The 20,020-nt window shown below is 45.6% G+C and overlaps 1 protein-coding gene across 1 annotated transcript in view; it reads right to left on the bottom strand.

Moving 5' to 3' along the window:
* Positions 1-16,052, bottom strand: part of ABCA5 (ATP binding cassette subfamily A member 5) — a 32,429-nt gene extending 16,377 nt beyond the window's left edge. Inside the window, 16 exon segments of the mRNA XM_030461859.1 lie at positions 181-319; positions 1,041-1,160; positions 2,351-2,526; positions 2,734-2,844; positions 3,475-3,533; positions 5,068-5,236; positions 5,939-6,086; positions 6,310-6,498; positions 7,039-7,180; positions 8,573-8,802; positions 9,762-9,859; positions 10,089-10,247; positions 11,320-11,524; positions 12,236-12,350; positions 12,964-13,077; positions 15,989-16,052. Coding sequence (XP_030317719.1) covers positions 181-319; positions 1,041-1,160; positions 2,351-2,526; positions 2,734-2,844; positions 3,475-3,533; positions 5,068-5,236; positions 5,939-6,086; positions 6,310-6,498; positions 7,039-7,180; positions 8,573-8,802; positions 9,762-9,859; positions 10,089-10,247; positions 11,320-11,524; positions 12,236-12,337 — 2,047 coding nt within the window. The 5' untranslated portion in view covers positions 12,338-12,350; positions 12,964-13,077; positions 15,989-16,052.
* Positions 16,053-20,020: the final 3,968 nt, after the last annotated feature.

The raw sequence follows: 20,020 nt of genomic DNA, 5'->3' as shown, positions 1-20,020 counted from the left end.
AGAAAAAAACCCCAACCCAACAAGAAGACCCTTTGGATAGAAGAAGTGCCAGTTTGCTCCAAAACCCAACTATAAATCTCAGTGAAGGGTGGACTCTGCAGTTAAGAGAAAAATCACTTTTTGCTCCATAATGTGACTCGATCAGACAGTGCTCAGGGGTCCCGTGGCAGCAGGACTCACCAGCCAGGATATCTGCCTCGTCCATGAAGTGGGTGCTGAAAACAGTCACACGATTTGCTTTCCTGGTTTTGAGGAGGTTCCAGACGATGTGCCGGGAGCACGGATCCATGCCTGCTGTTGGCTCATCCAGCAGCAAAACCTCGGGGTAAAACCATGAAGCATTGGTAAAGCCACATCCACGGCCAAGGTGACCTCAGCAAACCCCACGCAGGTAACAGGTTTTGTGCTTAATCCTCCACAACATCCAGGAAATATTCTGGAGTAAGCAAGCTGCCTGCACTGTGCTTGGAATAAATTCTACTCCTGTTTTGACTACTGGAAAAATCATATATGCCATAGTCTGCTTATTTCTGCTTCTGATACAGTTATATTTAGCTGTGGGCTGAGTCCTTCTCTTAAGGGATGATTAAACATACACACATGCTTTTAAAATCCCAGGGAACTGTCACACACATCTCTTTGGAATACAGCTCTAAAAGCAGCCCCCATTCCTACAGCCCAGAAATAACAAATCCCTAACACAAAAGAGCTCCCTGGCTCCATCCCTAAGTGCCTGGATGGCTTTGCAAGGAAAATCTTTGACAGATTCACTGTCGAGGGTTAAATGTTACCTGCCAGAAATGACATCAACCTTGTCATGCTGGTGATTTCCAAGAGAGATTAAACCCAGAGCTACAGCAATTACCATCCTCAAGCATAACGTTGAGTTATTAAAGTGATTTTAACCACCATCAAGGAGAAAAAACGTGACAGATGCTCACAGATTTCTGCAGTATACATTTTATCATCTGCATGAGTTGGTTTTGACAAGAGACATCAGCCCTGAAGTGACAGCAAAGGGGAAACTTGGTGACACTCACCTTGGGGTTCCCCAGGACAGCAACTCCCACCGAGAGCCTCCTCTTCTGCCCCCCACTTAATTTTTTAGCTTGGTTGTCTCTGATAGGCTGCATGTCCAAATCCAACAACACTTTCTGCACCTATAAAACATAAAAAATACATTCAGTGCTTAAAAAAAAAAAAAAGCCTACATTTAAAACAAAACAAAAAAATTATTATTCATACTTAGCATTCAGGTTAACTGCTCCTAATTCAGTGTATTCTGTACTGCACACCCTGCTCATGGCCCATGCATCCAGGGCAGGGTCTTAAGCTGATGGAAACCTGAAGAAGTTGAACATTTGTGCTTATCATAGAATCACAGAATGGGCTGGGTTGGAAGGGACCTCAGAGATCATCGAGTCCAACCCTTGAACCACCGTTGCGGTTGCTAGACCATGGCACTGAGTGCCACATCCAGGCTCTTTGGAAATATCTCCAGACACGGAGAATCCACTACTTCCCTGGGCAGCCCATTCCAATGCCTGATCACCCTCTCCAGAAAGAAATTCTTCCTAATCTCCAACCTAAACCTCCCCTGGCACAACTTGAGACCCTGCCCTCTTGTCTTGCTGAGAGTTGCCTGGGAAAAGAGCCCAACCCCCCCCTGGCTCCAACCTCCTTTCAGGGAGTTGCAGAGAGTGATGAGGTCTCCCCTGAGCCTCCTCTTCTCCAGCCTCAACACCCCCAGCTCCCTCAGCCTCTCCTCACAGGGTCTGTGCTCCAGTCCCTTCACCAGCCCAGTTGCCTCCTTTGGACCTGCTCCAGCACCTCAATCTCCTTCTTGAGCTGAGGGGCCCAGAACTGGACACAGGACTCAAGCTGTGGCCTCACCAGAGCTGAGCACAGGGGCAGAATCCCTTCCCTGGACCTGCTGGCCACGCTGTTCCTGAGCCAGCCCAGGATGCCATTGGCCTTCTTGGCCACCTGGGCACACTGCTGGCTCATGTTCAGCTTCCTGTCACCCCAAGTCCCAGGTCCCTTTCTGCCACTCTGTGCCCAGCCTGGAGCTTCAACACAAACTGGCTCTAAAATTTTTCATGAGCATTTTAATCTCCTAAGAAAAATGAACAGTTCACCTTTGTAAAAATACCTGTCTGTGCCTTGGACAAGATGACCTTTAAAGGGCCCTTCCAACCCAAACCACTCCTCAATTCCATGATTCTGTCTCATACACTGTAAAACAATATTCCTCTGCAAACTGAAGGAAATACCAGTGTGGTGCAAGAGTATTTTGCCCTGCAGGTTAGAAATGAACACACAAAACCATTTTTGTGCCCAGCTGACTTACCTCCTGGATCAAATCATTCTGAGGGATTCCTTTAATGGCAGCAAAGATGGAGAGATTCTCTTCCACAGTTAAAATATCAAAGTGTATATCAGCCTGGGGACACACCCCTGCTATCTGTCTCACTTCAAGCATTTCATCAATTTCAGAGACTCTGTGCCCATAAACAGAGACAAACCCTAAAAAAAAAAAATAAAAAAAATTATTTTTTTTGCAACCAGGAGCAAACAAGTGAAGAGATTTTTTTTTTCACAGCCAGATAACAGGCTAAGATAGCCACAAATCTAAAGTGGGCTCTTCTAGATATTATCCAGCAAAAGACTGGGTGCATCCTGAAATAACCAGGAAGGGGAAGAGCTTCCAAACCCACCCCTGGAGCAGCTCACCATCCGTGGGGGGACACAGCCCACAGAGGATGTTCATCAGTGTTGTCTTCCCAGTCCCACTGTGGCCCAGCAGAGCTGTGATCTGCCCTTCATAGATGTCAAAGGATAAATCTGGTCCCCCAGGAAGGCGTGGAGAGAAAAGAGGAGACATTAGTGACACCCTCGTGGCAAGCAGAGCTGGCAGAGATAAATCCAGATGTCACCAAGAGGGGTGTTTGGGACACCTTACCTCCACATCATGGGATGGGACCACTGGGGCTAAGACCAGCTGCATGCTGGCCATGTTTAAAGCAGGGATGAGATGGAAAGATCAGGGAGGATCATAACACTAACACCACACGTGGAGGAGCAATGACAGGGATGGGTTTCAGAGTCACAGAATGGTTTGCGTTGGAAGGGAGCTTATAAATCATCCAGTTCCAACCTCCTGCCATGGGCAGGGACACCTCCCACCAGCCCAGGTTGCTCCAAGCCCTATCCAAGCTCCAACACTGCCAGGGATGGGGCAGCCACAGCTTCTCTGGGCAACCTGATGATGGAAGGGGTCCTCGTTTTGGGGCACCATTTTAAAGAAGCTTAGTTCCAAAGTGGTGAGAGAAAACACACACAAGCATATCTGGCATTCATGCACCCCACTAAAAGAAACCAAAAAGCTCAAACTGAAACACAAAAGACCACTCAACAACTCAGCTACTGCTCCTCTGCATCTGACAAGCAGCTACAAAGCTGAAATGTTCTTACTTCGGAGAGCCTCCACAGTTTCCCCCTTTTTCCTGAATGTTTTCTGAACACAGCTGATTCTGAAAGAAGACATGGCATTTTTATCAAGTATTTTAGGATCTTTATATGTCATTTTGAATGATCAGCACTTGGCAACAGTCACAACAACAGTCACTAGACATGTTAAAGGGTCAAGGGACAGGGTGTGTTGCTGCAGAACCTGGTCCTTCCTCACCCTGGTACCAGAAAGCTTTTTTCATCACTTTGTAAGGCATTTCCTATCATGACAGGATGAATTCTTTCTAATCTGTGCTTCTTTCACATAGTAGAACAATGCTATACAGGTTTCCCAAGCTGGAAAAGGGAACAGCTACTCCCCAGTAACTTCATAGAACACCAGAAGACTCAACAGACACAACATGGAAAAGAGATGTTAGTAGCAAAGACTCCAAAGATGTGATTACTGACAGCTCCTGAATAAAATTAGGTAAAAGAAAGCTGATATCTTTCTCTCTAAGAAAGTTAAAAACCTTCCTCCCAGCCCCACTGGTTTTCAAAATGAAAAAACCTCAGTGTACCTGAAGGACAGATGGGTTTTGGAAGCCTGGCCACCCAAAAAAATGAGGCTGGGAAGTGGATTAGAGGTGTGAACACCTGGGAGAAGAACTGGGTATGAAAGAAAACAAAGGCTGTACATGGCAAGATGGTAAGATGCTGGAGAGCTCGTGGAGGGATGCTATGGGAAGAGTTCATGAGATGCTATGGAAAGGGTGGAGGAGGAATAATGCAAAAACTTCTACAATGTCCTCATGTGAACATGAGGATTAAACCTGGACCTTCCAAACTATGGCAGATCCCTAAAGAGACACCAAGAACGTGGACAACACCAGACTTGTCCTAAGCTCAAATATTTCAGAGTGGTGGAGCCAACCAGGAGAAGTAAAGCTAGAGAGTTCTCCAATAGACATCAGGCCATGCCATTGGGAAATGACACTAAAAAGGGCTAAAATACCACTGAAAATAGTATCTGAGGCACACCAAAAACATGGATTGTTCAGGTGCAAGACAAGAGGTGACATAAAACACAAGGTGAAGGATGAGAACATGGACACCTATTACTCAGTTTTGGTTTACCCTCTGAGATCCAGCAGTTGGATAAAACCACCCCAAAGTTCCCCTCTGGTCTCCAGAGAACACAGCAGCCTTCAGCCAACCCTAGAACTGAGCTTTTTCTCCTCAACTGTGTGTTACCAGAAACTAAACCCAGCAGAGTGGGCGTTCCAACATCTGCAACTGCTTACACCCCTCCTGGCCCCAGTGCAACTGAGGGAATGGAAAACCAGCCCCTTTTGAGAAGGCTCCAGCTGAAGGAATAGAATCCACAAACAAACCCTTTCTTTAAGGCCCGGGATTTCTCCTTGGAAAGCATCCATGTCCCTGATGATGATGGAGCTTCACGGGAACTCTGTGTGAGGGACTCTGCAATGCATCCCATATGCTGTTTGATTCCAACCCCTGGGGAACCCAGAGTAATTTTCCAATTTCCCATGAAATTTAACATCAGGGCCCCAAGTGATCTCTTGATCCCTGCACGGGGCAGGGCAGGGAAGGTACCTGATGGCTTCTTTCCCCTGAAATTCAGAAGGCACGGGCTCAACTATCTCACTGAAACTCAAGCTGCCATTGATGCTGCTCTCGTACAACTCCTTGTAATTCTTCCTGTGCTTTGACCAAAATGAGGGTTTCATGAAGAAAAACAGCGTGCGGCGGAGCCCGAACTCCCCTGGGGAGAGCAAAGAGAAAAAAAAAACCATTTCTTACCAGTAGCTCCAGATACTCCTCAGCTTTTGGCTCTCAGCTCTCAAAGCCACGAGCTGTCCTGGCTGAAGGACGTTTCAAAGGGATCCCATCAGCCAAACTGACTTTATCTGCATTAAGTCATGTTTCCCACATCCCTGCTAAGAGGTCCCAGTTTTGCTAAGTGTTAAAATACATGTGGAAATTTCTTTTTTGTGCAAGGGAAATCCCAGGGCTGGAAGAACAGTGATTTCAGGGGGTAGAAAGCCAGGGAGATGAGAGGCAAAAGGTTTAAGGGGCATCAGTTACAAGATTAACAACTTGATTCTGTTAAATCACTGCTGTCCTGGGGAAAGGGCTGGAACAGGCAGAGGAGCCTTTAATTTTCAACCCTGGTGGAGCACACTGCAAAGGCTGAGGCACCAGTTCACCAGTTCACCCAGTAATGAAGTTTTTCCTGGAGAAAAATGGAGACAAAGTGTTGCTGGGTAGGTAGGGGCCATCAGTGCTAAATAAAGGTGCTCTCCTCCCCCCATCTCACACCTTGAGTTCAGCTGAAAGTACTCAGGAGTCCCAGGGTAAAATCTATTTGTAAATAGATCTCCTGAAATTAAATCAGAAATGCCACCAGCCACATTAACCTGGGGTTGGGGGTCAGGAACTGGTGACACTTTGCTCATGGACATACCTGGGATGACCTGGTCAAGGTAGACAGCTACAAGAAGGTAAAAGATGCTATCCAGCACCAATAAAATGAGAGAGATAAAGAGAGGGTAAGGACCCTTATTTATATTTGAAAAGGTTGCACCATCTTCATAATCCTCTAGATGCATGACCTGGCAACAGAAAGGGACAGAGGGAGATGTCACAGAGCAGCACAGAACCAGCCTGGAGAGACACAACAGCATGGTGCAAAACTTAGCAACAGGAGGAAAAAAAAACCACAATAAAAAAAAGATAAATAAAAATTATAAATAAAACATAAAACAATAAATAAAATAAACAAAATAAAAATCTAGATATTTAGGAATATCTACATCACGAGCTAGTTGGAAGTACCTGGGCAACACCAATCAAGAAGCTGCACTGACACAAGGGGCTGAGGATCCACACAAAAGATTTGGGGAAATCTTCCAGCAGGACAATGTTGAGGCCCACAAACCCAAAAGCCAGCGTGGCCAAGAACTCCACTATTCCCACATGCTTGGACTTTTTAAACAGAGGGGTCAGCATCAGTGCAAAGAAAACCTTAGAACAGATTAAAAAAAAAAAAAGATTAAAAGGTGCTACATTAAAAAAAAATCAGTAAGAGGGTGTTGAAAAAATAAAAATACCACTTTTGTCTTTGATAATCAAATAATGTTCTTGATAGAGGCACCAAGACATAGGCACCAAACTTCCCTTAGAAACAAATCAAGAAACTGATGTATAAATGGTTTCTCTGACTCTTAATCAAGGTTTTAACATGACACTATATAATAAATAGCAAAATATAATGACTAAAATACTAATAACTAATAATAACTAATAAATAAATACTATATAGTAACAGTTTAGAAGAGGAAAAGTTTTGAACTTCAAAATAGTGCAGAACAGACAGGGCTTCCAGTTCCAAGAGAGATGCCAATAAACTCAGGTAATACAGCAAGGAAAGATATTTCTCCTAGTGATGGTCCAGACCTGTAGAACACCCCAGAGTGGGCCCTGAGAAGGGGATGGGGCCAGGACAAGGAAGGGAAAACCAAAACTTGGGGATTGGATTCAATCAGTGAGCCCAGGAATACTTACTGAAGAGATTCCATAGAGGAAAAAAAGGAGGAATATCACAAAGGCACTGCTCTGGGGAAAGAGGGAAGAGGCTGTTGCAATCACTGCCATCAGAATGGACATGACAAAAATCAGGCTCATGTAGAGCAGCACCCAAGAAAGCCTAAGAGAAAAAGGGGGGAAAAAAGAACAGAAAGCAATCAATCAATACCCTGAATTATTCAGACAAAACATAGCTACAACTACCATTCTTTAACAGTCCAGACAGCTGCACCAAAGGACAAGATAAGAAGAAAACAAGAGCCCCTAAATAAAAAGAGCTCTTGTCAACATCCCTATAATTGCTCCAGGCATGAGAGCACACACATCAACACCCATGGCATCAAAAAGATGCACACTGACATGACTCAGGATTTTTTTTTTTTAATCTTACATAATTAATTCCTGGTATAACCAAAAGAGGGTAATCAAGTCGTAGGTTTCAATAATTAAAGATATTCTATTTAAAATTTAATTCCAGGAGCTGGACAGGGTAATAAAATCCTTTCTAAAAAAATAAAATAAATTTAAAAAAAAGCTGGAAGTCTGTGAGCAATTCTGACCTTGGGAAACAAGAGGGGTTTGTGTACAGGTAGTAAAAAAATACCATGTTTTCCCCAGAAGCAAGTTTGTGAGTTATTAATCAGTGGCTGATCAAAGCTGCATCAGGAGTGTGCCCTTGCAGATCCACTCCCATTTCACATGGGGAAAAGCAAATTGATTTTTTCCAGCCCAGAGATGCTCAACACTGATGTGTGAGCAGGGACAGAGGGTGAAGGGCTCAGCTAAATAAGATTGTCACCAAGGACATCCCACAAACAAACAAAACTGGCTGCCAGAAAAGAGCTTGGATGCAGATAGAAAACAAAAGCAACCAGGGAATAAAAAAAAACAAACCCACAGCAAACCATCTGGCTGTTACAGTCAGCAAGGGAAAGATGGTAAAGTGTTGTCAGCCCCAGCAGCAAAGCTAAATCCACTTTTTTTCCCCTTTAATTTTCAAGAATTTCCAAGTATTACATTGTCTCATTTGGAAAAAACCCAAACAAACATTATCCTGCACAGGGCAATTTCCATCAGAGGAAGGGAACAAATTAAAGCCTGTTGCTCAGAAGGCTCAGGCATGTCCAAATTATAGATTGAGATTCATCTAATGAAGTGGCACTGAAATGCTGCTGAAGAGAGACTGCAGGTTACCTGCTCAGCCTCCAGAAAAGGAGGTACTGAGCCAAAAGTACTTAAAACCAAGAAAAAAAAATTACATGAAAATCTCACACACCATCACACTTAACCCCCCCAAAACCTGGTGTGACTTGACATGCAGAAATGCAAGAGAATTGCTCAGGATATTTGGATAAATACTTGCCCATTTTCATGATACTGCAATCGAACTAGATTTTACAGAGTAGTTTGCTTTTAGTAAATCAAACTGAGAACCTAAAAGGCATTTGTTTTTTTTATATTCTTTCAAAGACTTTCTATTCCTTTTCTGAAGTTATACCAAACACTGACATACCAAAAGGCAGTGTCATGAAGTCCCAGGATTTTTAAGAATTCCTTCAACTTCCTCTCCTTTTCTGCCACGATATGAATTGCCAAATAATACCCAAATGGTGAGAAAGCAATCACGAGGTAAATTAAAATGATGGCACGAGGAAAATTATCAATTTCCACCACTGCTGCCTCTCCCATAACCACTGCTCTGGTCAGTTCCAGTTGCTCCCACACTGACTGGTTGGTCTTCAGCTGGAAGGCAGAGAAGGAAAAGTTATTTTTGCATCCCTCCTGGTTTTGCAGCCCCATCCCAGGTGTCAGCACTGTGCCTTCAATGTTTGGCAGCCTCCTGTGTTGCCTGGTTCAGGCTCCTTCAGACGTAAATGGAGATAAATGTCAGCATTGTCCAACTGGACAAGGAGATTCTGCCCAAGATATGGGAAAACAAATGGGAAATATTCTGCCTGCTCATCGTATTCAAGAAGGCCAATGGCATCCTGGCCTGGATCAGAAACAGCGTCACCAGCAGGTCCAGGGAGGTGATTCTGCCCCTGTACTCAGCCCTGGTGAGGCCACACCTCGAGTCCTGTGTCCAGTTCTGGGCCCCTCAGTTTAAGAAGGATGTAGAGGTCCTGGAACAGGTCCAAAGGAGGGCAACCAGGCTGGTGAAGGGACTCGAGCACAGGCCCTATGAGGAGAGGCTGAGAGAGCTGGGGCTGTTCAGCCTGAAGAAGAGGAGGCTCAGGGGAGACCTCATTGCTGTCTACAACTCCCTGAAAGGAGGCTGTAGCGAGGTGGGAACTGGACTCTTTTCACAGACGACCTTCAACAAGACAAGAGGACACAGTCTTAAGTTGTGCCAGGGGAGGTTTAGGTTAGATATTAGAAAGAATTTCTTCACGGAGAGGGTGATCAGGCTATGGAATGGACTGCCCGGTGAGGTGGTAGATTCTCCGTCCCTGGAGACATTTAAAAAAAAGACTGGATGTGGCACTCAGTGCCATGGTCTAGCAACTGCTCCGGTGGGTCAAGGGTTGGACTAGATGATCTCTGAGGTCCCTTCCAACCCGGCTAATTCTATGATTCTATGATAAGGGAATTTTTGGTGTGGCATTTTAAACAGTTGATGGACACCATCAGAAAACCAACCCCAGCCAAACAGTTCCTATTTTTGAACCTTCTTGGCTGTATTATGTTATTTGTTCAGCTACCTGTATAATGGCAGCATCAATGCAGGCTTGCAGAGCTGTAAATCCTGAGCTCCAGTACGTCACTGACTCGCACCCTTTCCGCAGGTTGGAGCAACTGGCTGGAGGAAAGAAAAAAATAAAAAGTTATTTTCAAATCCAAAAAAACCCCCAGAGTTATAGCTGTCCTATCTGTCCTATCCCCACTGAGCAGCTCGAGACCATCCCTCATTAACAGTGGGACCAATTAATTCCCAAAGGACCAATAGAGGCAACAACAGAGCAAGGAAAAAGGGGACAAATTCTCAGTGTGTCCCCTCCCAAAGCAGAGATCAGAGTGGGGACATTTACCTCTTGATTCCATATAAATGGAAGACATAGCAACGGAGTCAGGGAACCTCAGCTGGTAGGACATGGCATCAGTGAACACAACACCCACGAAGTTGGAGGGTTTAAAAGCACTTGCCTCTTGCAGCTCCTCCTCACTTAAATACTCCTCGGTGATGATGCCTGCGAGACACAAGGAATCATCACCTTGATTTAGGTATCAGCAAACCAGGAAGAAAAACTGCAATAGCTTTGAGGAAGCATCACGTTAATCCTGAATGCTTTATTTGCATATACATGACTATATTTTTCTCCTAGTAAAGGAAATGTTTTCCTGAATGGACACCTACAGGACTGCTGCTTGCTAGCAGGGCAGCTGACTGAAATTTACCCCCAAGTCTTCCCCTTTTTCCCCCATTTTTTGCTGCTCCAGTGCCCCAATCCTCTGCCAAGAATTTATTCTTCACCATTAGTGCTGTTCAAGAAGAGCAGATTATATCAATGCAGAGGGAAAAAAATATGTGTAAAGGTGGTATTTTGCCTCTGACTTTAGCAGAGGACAGGAGGAATATGGGCTGCAAAAGCAGAAAGCCAAGGGCATCCATAAGGAAAATGCAGATGTTGGGCTGGGCTGTTTCTCTGTGGTGCCTTTGAAGTGTGCACACCAGAAGGAAGAGAAGCAAAGACACCAAACTAAAAATACAACTGAGTGGTTTGGGAGAGATAAGGTCTGGCTACATCTGTGATCTGGGCCAGCAAAGCACTTTAAAAAAGAAAAGAACAACAACAACAACAACAAAAGATTGCTTTCAAAAGGTGAGACTTATAAATGGGAATCAGCATTTATAACAAAAAAATATATATATAATAAGATGTTGTTTTGATACTAATAGGATAGAAAACACAACCAAAGGAATGTCTGAAGGACAGCATCACCTCTGGAATATGCCCCAGAACATTTAAGTAGCCTTAGAGCTGTTCAGGGACTTTTTGTACTTTGCCTTTGTGTCGTCCCCAAACCTCTCCTGCATTACACTTGTCACCTGCACGAGGAGAACAGGAACCCCTTTGAGATGGCACCACCAGAACCTGTGCCAAACAACCCCAAAAAATCCAACCACCACCTTCCCAGCCTCTTCTTCTGTCTGCCACGGGAAAGAAAAGCTTTGTCTCAGGAGCAGCCCAGTGAGCTCCCTCTTCCAACACAAGCCACAGCCTGAGCTATACCCAGAAAACTAAACTGGGGTCCTGGTACCTTCTTCAAAGTAATCAAAGGCCACTTTCTTCATGATTTCTCGGGCTGTGCGGGTGGGTGGTGTGTACCCGATGACAAAATTGACCACCATGGAGGTATCCAGGGTGCCCAGGTTGGTGTTGGAGACCTCGTCGTACTTCCTGTGAGGATGCATCATGCTCATCAGGATGAGCCAGAACAAGAAAAAGAGGGGGAAGAGGATCTCCTGGCCAAAGAGAAGAAAAAAACCAGGGAAAATTCATCGAGCGGTCGTAGAAACAAAGATTTTTCAACCTTTCTTGCAGTCACCCAAAGGTTAAAGGAGGGGCTGTGAGGCCAAGCTCAATGAATGTTTTCAGTGCAATAATAATTTTAATGCCAAACCCTTCCCTGGCACTGAAGCAGGGCTTTAACTGCATGCACTAAGCTAAGAAGCCATTTTAAGGTCCAACTGGATGATTCTACACGTGTTAACTGGATGATTCTGTGTGCTCTCAACATCACCAAAACTGCTGTTTTCAGAAGCAGCAAAACACAAATCATGATCTTTTAAGCATGTCTGGTAAAGCACAGCACTGTCTCTTCTTCACCTCAAAACTCATCTCAAAGTATGATGCACATAACCTGTGCACAACTGTTAGAATAGAAATAAATCTTCTGGAGAGGTCTGATTCTCAGTTACTGCTCAGTTAGGGGTGCAAATGCTTCTAAAAATGCACCAAGATTCAAGGATATTTTCTCAATAATGCCTTACAGATTTTCAACCAAAGGATCATGGAATACCTGCTGAAAAAGCTCATTTCAACCCATAATTCAAAGTAGACCTTGAAGCTTCAGAAACACTATAAAAAAACTGAACATTGCCTCCGACTCAGAGCCACTTAAATACAGAATAACTGCAGACACAAAGGCAGAAATAAACAAGCACTCAGCTTACCTGAACACTGCTTTTTTTGGTCCTACACTTCACAAGACAGTTCTTGAACAAGAGAGCTCGGGTTTGTCTCCATATTCCTGCATCTCTTCGTGCTGGTGCCATTTTTCAAGACTAGCTCGTTGAAAAAAAAATGAAGAAAAAAACCACAAACCAAAAAATCACAAAACCAAAGGATGAAATAATTTCAAGAGTAAAAGCCAGGCAGTCACAGGACTCAGTACTTTCTATTTTTTTATGCTTAATTTCACTTTTTCATGTATTAAATGCCTCCCAATAGATATGCTAGATGCCCCTTCCATGAAGAACTTGAAGAGCCCCAGGATGCCACGAGCAACAATCCTTCACCCAGAGCAGGATCAGTTCTGCTCCAGCTCACAAGACTCAAACTGACCTTGGCTTATTTTCACTTTGCTACATATAAATTACAAACCCAAGTATTTCTTTGGGAGCACCATTTCAGTGTCCATCACATGGGCTGAGGGCAGGCAGCCAGACCCAGGAATCTGAAAACAAGAGCCATCTACCCCCAGGCAAACTGTTCAATTTACCATCAGTAACCCCCTTCTCATCCTGGAGCAGATCCACCACTGCTTTTCATTATTTTTTACCTCTTCATTAGGCCAGCTGCACAGCACAGTAGTGCTCAACATAATCTTTTGGAGGAAAAACAATTAATTTAAAATAAAATGCTCTTCCAGGAGATAGCATCCCATTCCACAAGGACGTACCTGGTGAGGGACAGCAGGCTGGGGAACCACCAGGTCTTTATCCCCAGTTTTGCCACCTCTTTTTGCCCAAGGGTTCAGTCACTGCTCAATCTCCATCTCTCTCTGTTTTCTCACCTGTGAAGTTGAAATAAAACTCAGCAGGAAAAGTAGGGAAGGTCTTCTCACCACCACCACCTCTTCCAGCCCCTTCCATCCTCTGGCCACGAGTCCCAACACCACCTACACACCATAGATGAACAACTGAGGCAGTTCTCAACCTTTGAGCCCAAAAGACAGGGTTGGTTTTTATGAAAATTCCTCCATATTCCAGGTTTCAGAGCTCCCAGTGCTCAGTTGGAAAGCAGCCTGGATGGGTTTGGTGACTGCACTTCCAGAGCAGCTCTGTAGCAGGCGCTCAGTGCTCCCTTATCTGTCAGACAACACATGGATCAAGCTTCCTTCCTCAGCTGGATTATAACAAGGAAAACTATTTTTGGGAGTCCAGACATCACCTAACTACAGAAACACACGAGGTTGCTCAGACAGCAGCAGCACTGAGCTCGAAGAACTTCAAACACTCAGACCAAGAGCTCCAGCAGAGCCTGCGTTTCTCTGAGGGTAGAAGGGAAAAGAGGAAGGAAAAAGCTCATCAAGGAAAAAAAAAAATAAAAATAAGGAACCCATCCCACTGCTCACAGCCTTCTCTGGAGGGTCCCCATGGGGCAGTGACCCCCAGCAGGACCCGTGGTGGACACGGCTGCACAAGAGAAGCCCCTGGGGAAAGATCCCACCTAGAGCCTGGAGGGCTTCTTATTAAAAGCCCATTCAGTCTGCTTCACAGCAGAAAAGTGATTTAAAATTCCTCAGCTGTCAGAAAAAACAAGAAGAAAAAAAAAAAAAAAAAAAAGAAAAAGAAAAAGCTTCAGCATCAACCTATGCCAACGCCTGTTTCCTACAGGAAAAATACATGCAACTCCTCTGAGTATTTTCAAGCAAGAAATCCTTAAAAATAACATCAGAGCATTTTAAAAATAACCAAAAGTAGCAGCTGTTGCTTAAAGGTCATTAAAAAAAACCAAAATGCTTCTCCCCCCTGCTCAGCACTTGGACATCCACTGCTTTCAGGACCCACAAGAGGAAAAGTTCCACCAAGGTCCTTGCTGAATGTATAGGACCACGTATAGGATCATTGTATAGGACCAAGCTCTCCCCTCAGTCACACTCCTCTTTTTAATTGACATCCAGAAAACTGGCAAAGCTGATTTAATCAGATTCAATGCAGATAAATGCTCCTGTATTTATTTTTTAAATCTAGTTATAAAAAACCAAAACCAACCCAGCAGCATTTCCACATCTTTTCTGGAACACTTCCATGCTTTAATTTACCTCACCTAGGTTGGACGAAGGGTCCTTATAGGAATGTTAATTAATTTCTTAATATTACACCTGCCACCTCCACTTAAGCTGATGAAGCCACAGAAGAGATAATTAAGAATACTGAAGAAGCATCACTCGAATGGTGAGAAATTGTACTGGGGTAAAAAAAAAAAAACAACAAACCAAATCCTCCTGATAACTCCAGGCCAGGGTAATGAACGTGTAGGCCTAGGAGAAAAAGAAGCTGCCAAGACATTCATTAGAATAACTGTGGATAAAATGAAGCTACTTTTAGCCTGCCAAAGTCCCCCACGATTTAGTCACATCCCTAAGATCTTGTGCTGAAACACAACTGCTTGTGGGCTTCTCCAACAAAGCAATCTCAAGGAAATGACTGGTTTAGTGCTTTAATTCTACACCAGGGATGGTAATGACTCTTCCAAGAGGTAAACAATGAGCAGAGGATAGTCTGGAAGCCTCCCCTCCCACCCCAGACATCACCCTCCAAAGGGCTCCATGGAGCAGTTTATGTGATCTAGAGCTGCAGGTCACATTCCCCTTGGTTATTAAGCTAAAAAAATAAAATATAAAAATCAAGGAGCATTTCTAAACTAAAAAAAAAAACCCCAAACAAACCCAAACAAGGAGTGTTCCTAAAGTAAAGAGCAAACAAACAAAAAACCAGCAACCAGAGAGTGTTTCTGAAGTAAAAAAAACCAACCAAATAACGTTTCTAAATAAAAAATCCCAAACAGTGCTTCTAAACTAAAAAATCCAAACAAGGAGGGGATGTGCCTAAGCTGAAGGAGCTGTGGCTTAAGGTAAAAAGCCCTACAACTGAGCAGTGAGCACCTGCAGAAAGGCAAGAAAATAAGATTATTGATCTTGCTGAAAGAAGACAGCAGCGTAAATCCCACTCCAGAACAACTCTGACGTGCCAAGCTCTCGCCTTATTTAAGCCAAACGCTTTATTTATGCATTAAAAAAATAAAAAAAATTTAAAAACGGGCTTGAGTTTTCGTCCTTATCTGAATCCCAAGGGAAAGCAAAGAGCCGCGCCGGGCGCTGCAGGGCAGGAGGCAGCCCAGCAACTGCAAAGCGATTCCCCCAACTCCTCCTTCAGGAGCTGCAGTTTAATACAACCCCCCCTGAGCACCCCCAAAGCCAGGCCGGGCCCTTCCAGCCCTATTTCCCCGCATCCCAACCCCTCCTGCATCCCAACCCCTCCGCATCCCCCCCTGCATCCCAAGCGCTCCCCGGGGGCTCCCGGGCACTGCAGCCTCGGGGGTACCGACACCCCTTTGCTTTCCTTTCCTCCCCTTTTTTTTTTTTATTTAATTCCTCCCTCCCCAAACCCTTCCGCTAGCCCCTTCCTCACCGTTTTTTTTTTTTCCTGTTTTTTTTTTTCGCCCAGCCACGCAACCTCCACAAACACACGAAATAAAAAAATCCACCCAAAGCATTTACTCCGGAGTCATGACGCGCACCGGCAGGTACAGCAAAACTCCTCCTCTTCCTCCCCTTTTCTTCCCCTTCCCGTTTTATAAACCTCGGGGGGGAGGGGGAAGGAAGGAAAAGCTGCTCCCCTCGATCCCTCAGACACCCCCCACCCCTGGTACCCCCCCAGTAAAGGGCTCACCGGGACCCCCACCCCATGCCCGGCACTCACCCTCCCGCTCCGCTCGGCTCCGCGGCCGCGGAGTCCGCGGGGTGAGAAGGGAGGGGGGGGGGGCGGTCTGTAAGATGCCCCCCTCCCTATGGGGCGGAGCGGGACCTCCCACCTCCCTCCTTCCCCCCCCAAACACCCGGGCGGTGCCGTATGGGACCCCCGGGACTGGAGGGGAAAAGGGTTGGGGATACAGCCCGGAGGTTTGGGGTTAAGGGGGGGGAGGCTCCTGGCTGCATCCACTGCGGCTGCTTCCTGCAGCAGGAGGATTCCTGCCATCGGGAAGGTCGCAGCGCTGGGACTGCATGATCCAAAATGGAATTACAGCCTTCAAAACGCCGCCTGGAACACAAATGCCGAAGTCCCCTCCTTAACTAAGTCTGTTGGTTCCCTACCTCAACCAGCTCGACGAGGTGGGGAATGTTTCCCACGGAATCATCCCCCCCCCCTCCTCTTCCTCCTTCTCCTCCTCCTCCAAATGCTCTTGTCACACCCCCTGGGACCAGCTTCTCGCCTTAGTCCATGCCCGTGACAAGCAAGACGTGATCAAAAGCACCGAGATCTTCATTAATGCTGCCAGCAACCCTGCCAGCGCAATCCGACGTGCTCGGTTTTCCTAAACGCCTCCTGCAAATCGACGGAAATCCAGGCGGAACCCGGAGGTGTCCCTGAGCATCCCGGCTCCTGCGGCAAGGATGCTCCCTGCCTGCTCGGGAAGAAAATCTGCTGCTCCTTGGGCTCCTCCGAGGGCTGAGGGCTCGGTTTGTGCAGAGCAGCATCCTGGGTGGATGGAGCAGCGTTTGGAAGTCTCCTTCGGAGCTGCTTTTGGGGCAGCCGAGGAGCTCCATGAGCAGCACAAGCTCCTGTGCCTGAGAAGCAGCACAGGCTGGAGATTTTCCCTTGGAAAACTGAGATTCAGAGACTGTGTCCTCATCAGGAATAAGGAAAAAGGCCTCAAAGCACAGTGGGAAGGGGAAAGCTCGAGTTTCCATGAGTCTGGTGGTCATGCAGAACCATGTTCACACCTTCACCTGCAGGGAGAGTTAGGAATCTCCAGGGATGAAGCTCCTGCCCTAATTCCAAGGCCCTGGGTACACACAGACACCTTTGGCTGCAGTCCCAGAGCAGCAGGAATCCCATGAACAACACAGATTTTGGAGAGGAGGGCTTGGGGAGGAAGTTTTGGGGAGAAGGCTGCTCCCCCCACTCATTCTCCTGGAGCAGGGCAGCCCAGCAGCATTGGGTCCAAGCTTCTTCAGAGACCTCACCTACAGAAGATGATTAAATCCCACCCAAGCTTTCCTCTAGCACTTCCTTTAGAAAAACAAAACAAAAACAAAAAAACCCAACCCCACCAAACCAAATTAAAACCCAAAACCAAACACGAGCCCTTCCACAAACAAACAAAAAACCCCCAACCAAACATCAGAAAGGCTTAACAGGAATCTTCCTTTTTTTCCCCATTAGTTTCCACCGTAACAAAGAGCATTAGATAAAAATATTATCATTGAACAACACCCTTCAGTTTTGTCTAATGAATACTGAGGAAACACAGGGGCATAACTTGAGCTCCCATTAAATAAAAAACAACTTTTTACCTTCACCCATCTAAAAAAATAGTAGCCTGTCTGGGGCTGAACTCTTCTGGTCACTTTGATGTTTGTTGTGGTCTCCATTTATACTTCAAGAGTTTTAAGTCCTCACAGCCATGTTCTACCTGCAAAATTTCAAGCAGTTTGGGGTCCTGGAGCACAATGACCCCACAATGGGTTCAGGGAAGAGCATGGAGCCTACAGCACTAACCCACTCTGATTAAATTCCTGGCAAGGAAAAGCAAATGTCCTGCCTCAAGTATGGGAGCAGTTTAACATCCAGATTCTCCAAAATATTGGGCTATCACCTAAAATACATTTTACTTCCAGCCCTGGTGCTGCTGCAGCATCAGTATGAGAGTCATACCCAACCTGCACCATGGGGAGAGATCCTCCAGAGAGCAATTTCCACCTGAAGTACTGCAGAGCTTTTCATCTTCAAAGTGCATCAAAACCATTACCTGCTTGCCCTCTGCATGCAGGTGCCTTGAACATCTTCTCCCTTTGCAGATGGAAAAAGCCAAGGGTGATGTCATTTGTTGCAGGGTGTCTGCAGCTGAGGGGGAATGGTAAACAGAGGGCACCAGAAACCTCTCCAACTTGTACTTCTGAGCAAAATAACTTGAAAGACAAAAGAAAGCAATTTCACCTCTCCGACTGGAATCAAGATCTAAGCAGCTACACCCAGGTGGTGGCACCACATGCAAGAAAACACTGCACAAAGGTTTGGGAGGTGCAAATAATCCAATTTTCTTCATGGAACTGGATTCTACCTGTAGAGGGGAGGCTGCTCCATCAGCATGGAAACCAACAACAAACCAACCCAGCACCTGGCAAAGCAGCCAGCCCAAGGAGCTGCTTCTCTGCCAGGCTGGGGATGACCATTCCTTTCACCTTCCTTCTGAAGGATCTCCTTCCAGAAGTATTTCTTTGGAAAAGGAAGAGCTGTAAAGCACCAAGCCATCGTGTTTCAGAAATGCAAAGTGATTAACTGACTTCCCTTTAACTAGGTGACTCAGCTTTTAGTGCCAACTCAGTAGTGACTCAGCCTTTCATGTAAATGAAAAGAGAGCATTAAAATGGCAAAAGACCACTTCCACATTTCTGGCAGCATCCCTACCCCTCCTGTGGGTGAAAGGATTGGACAAAGCCTGCTACCCCTGGACATGGAGCAGAGCAAAGGGGAGATGCTTACATGTTTCTTGCAGTCACATAGAAGAGGTTCTGCCCATCCTTTCAGTATCAAGATAGCAAATAAGTGGCCAGAGCTGGAACATTATTCTCAAATTTCAGTTTAGTGGATGTGGCCCTGCTGGGATTGCTCTTCCTGTCTGCAGAGAGTTTGCAAAAAGCCTGGGAATGCAGGAATTATTTTGTCCAGTGATGCAGAAGCTTCGGGTAAGCAGCTGCTCTTTCACTGTTTCTCTCTTTCAAAGCTTTGCAGAACCAGAGGCCAACCACACAAATTGCTCAGATAAAATTATACAGATAAAATGATTTTATGTTTTCCTTTGTATTTACCATCTCCTTATCAACTGACTCGAAGCCTTGCTCCTGACCCATTTAGATCCATTTTTCTCGTGGCTCAGGCACTGGCTGTGCCTTTTCTCTGCTGCAGATGCTTTCCTGGCCTCGGGCAGGTTGCTGTCACAGGGGAGCCTGAGCAACCCCAACCTGAGGGCTGCTTGTGCTGGGAGTCCTTGGCACACTCTTCCTTCTGCATCTAAGAGTAATTTCCCTTTCCAGAAAGCAGAAATAAAAAAAGAAACAGCATTATTTATAATCCTAGATGTTCTCAGCACACAGTCAGGGGGCAGGGATGCTCCCAGTGATGCTCCCAGTGATGCAGGGATGCTCCCACTGACACAGGGCTCCTCCTGCATCCAAACCAGTGGCTACAAGTCCTCTAAGGTCATAATTCTCTTGAAACCAAGCACCAGCTCCAGGTTTTCTGCCTCCCTTCTCTCTGCAGAGGGTCTGCACTGAGGAACTGCTCTGTTCTTTCTTTGAGGGATTGTTACTAGAGACTGTACCTGTCAGGACCAAATTACAGGTGAAAAACTGAGTTCCCCACTGTGTCCTGCTTCTATTTGGAGACAGCACAGTGCCCAGCACTTCAGAAGGGCACAGGCAGGGAGAACAACACCAGAATTATGTGCTTGTTGCTTTATGGGGAGTTTTGTTCAGCCACAGAGCAGCAGGGGCTGACATCAGAAGCATCAGGGCTGCCTGTCAGAGCAGGGATGGAGCAGGAATCCCTGCTGCTTCCCAGCTGCCTTCACCTGCTGGGGATTCACTCAGACTGAAATCAAACGAAGCTGTTTAAAAAACAGGTTATCTTGATTATTTTTTTATGTTTAATTAATCAAACAAGTCGTCACCAGCAGTTAAATTCATTCTCAGGAATCAGGTAACTTTGTCTGTAAGCAATTATTTCACCTTC

This window comes from Calypte anna, chromosome 18 (assembly GCF_003957555.1).
Source record: "Calypte anna isolate BGI_N300 chromosome 18, bCalAnn1_v1.p, whole genome shotgun sequence".
Lineage (NCBI taxonomy): Eukaryota > Metazoa > Chordata > Aves > Apodiformes > Trochilidae > Calypte > Calypte anna.
This window is presented reverse-complemented; position numbering and strand designations above follow the sequence as displayed.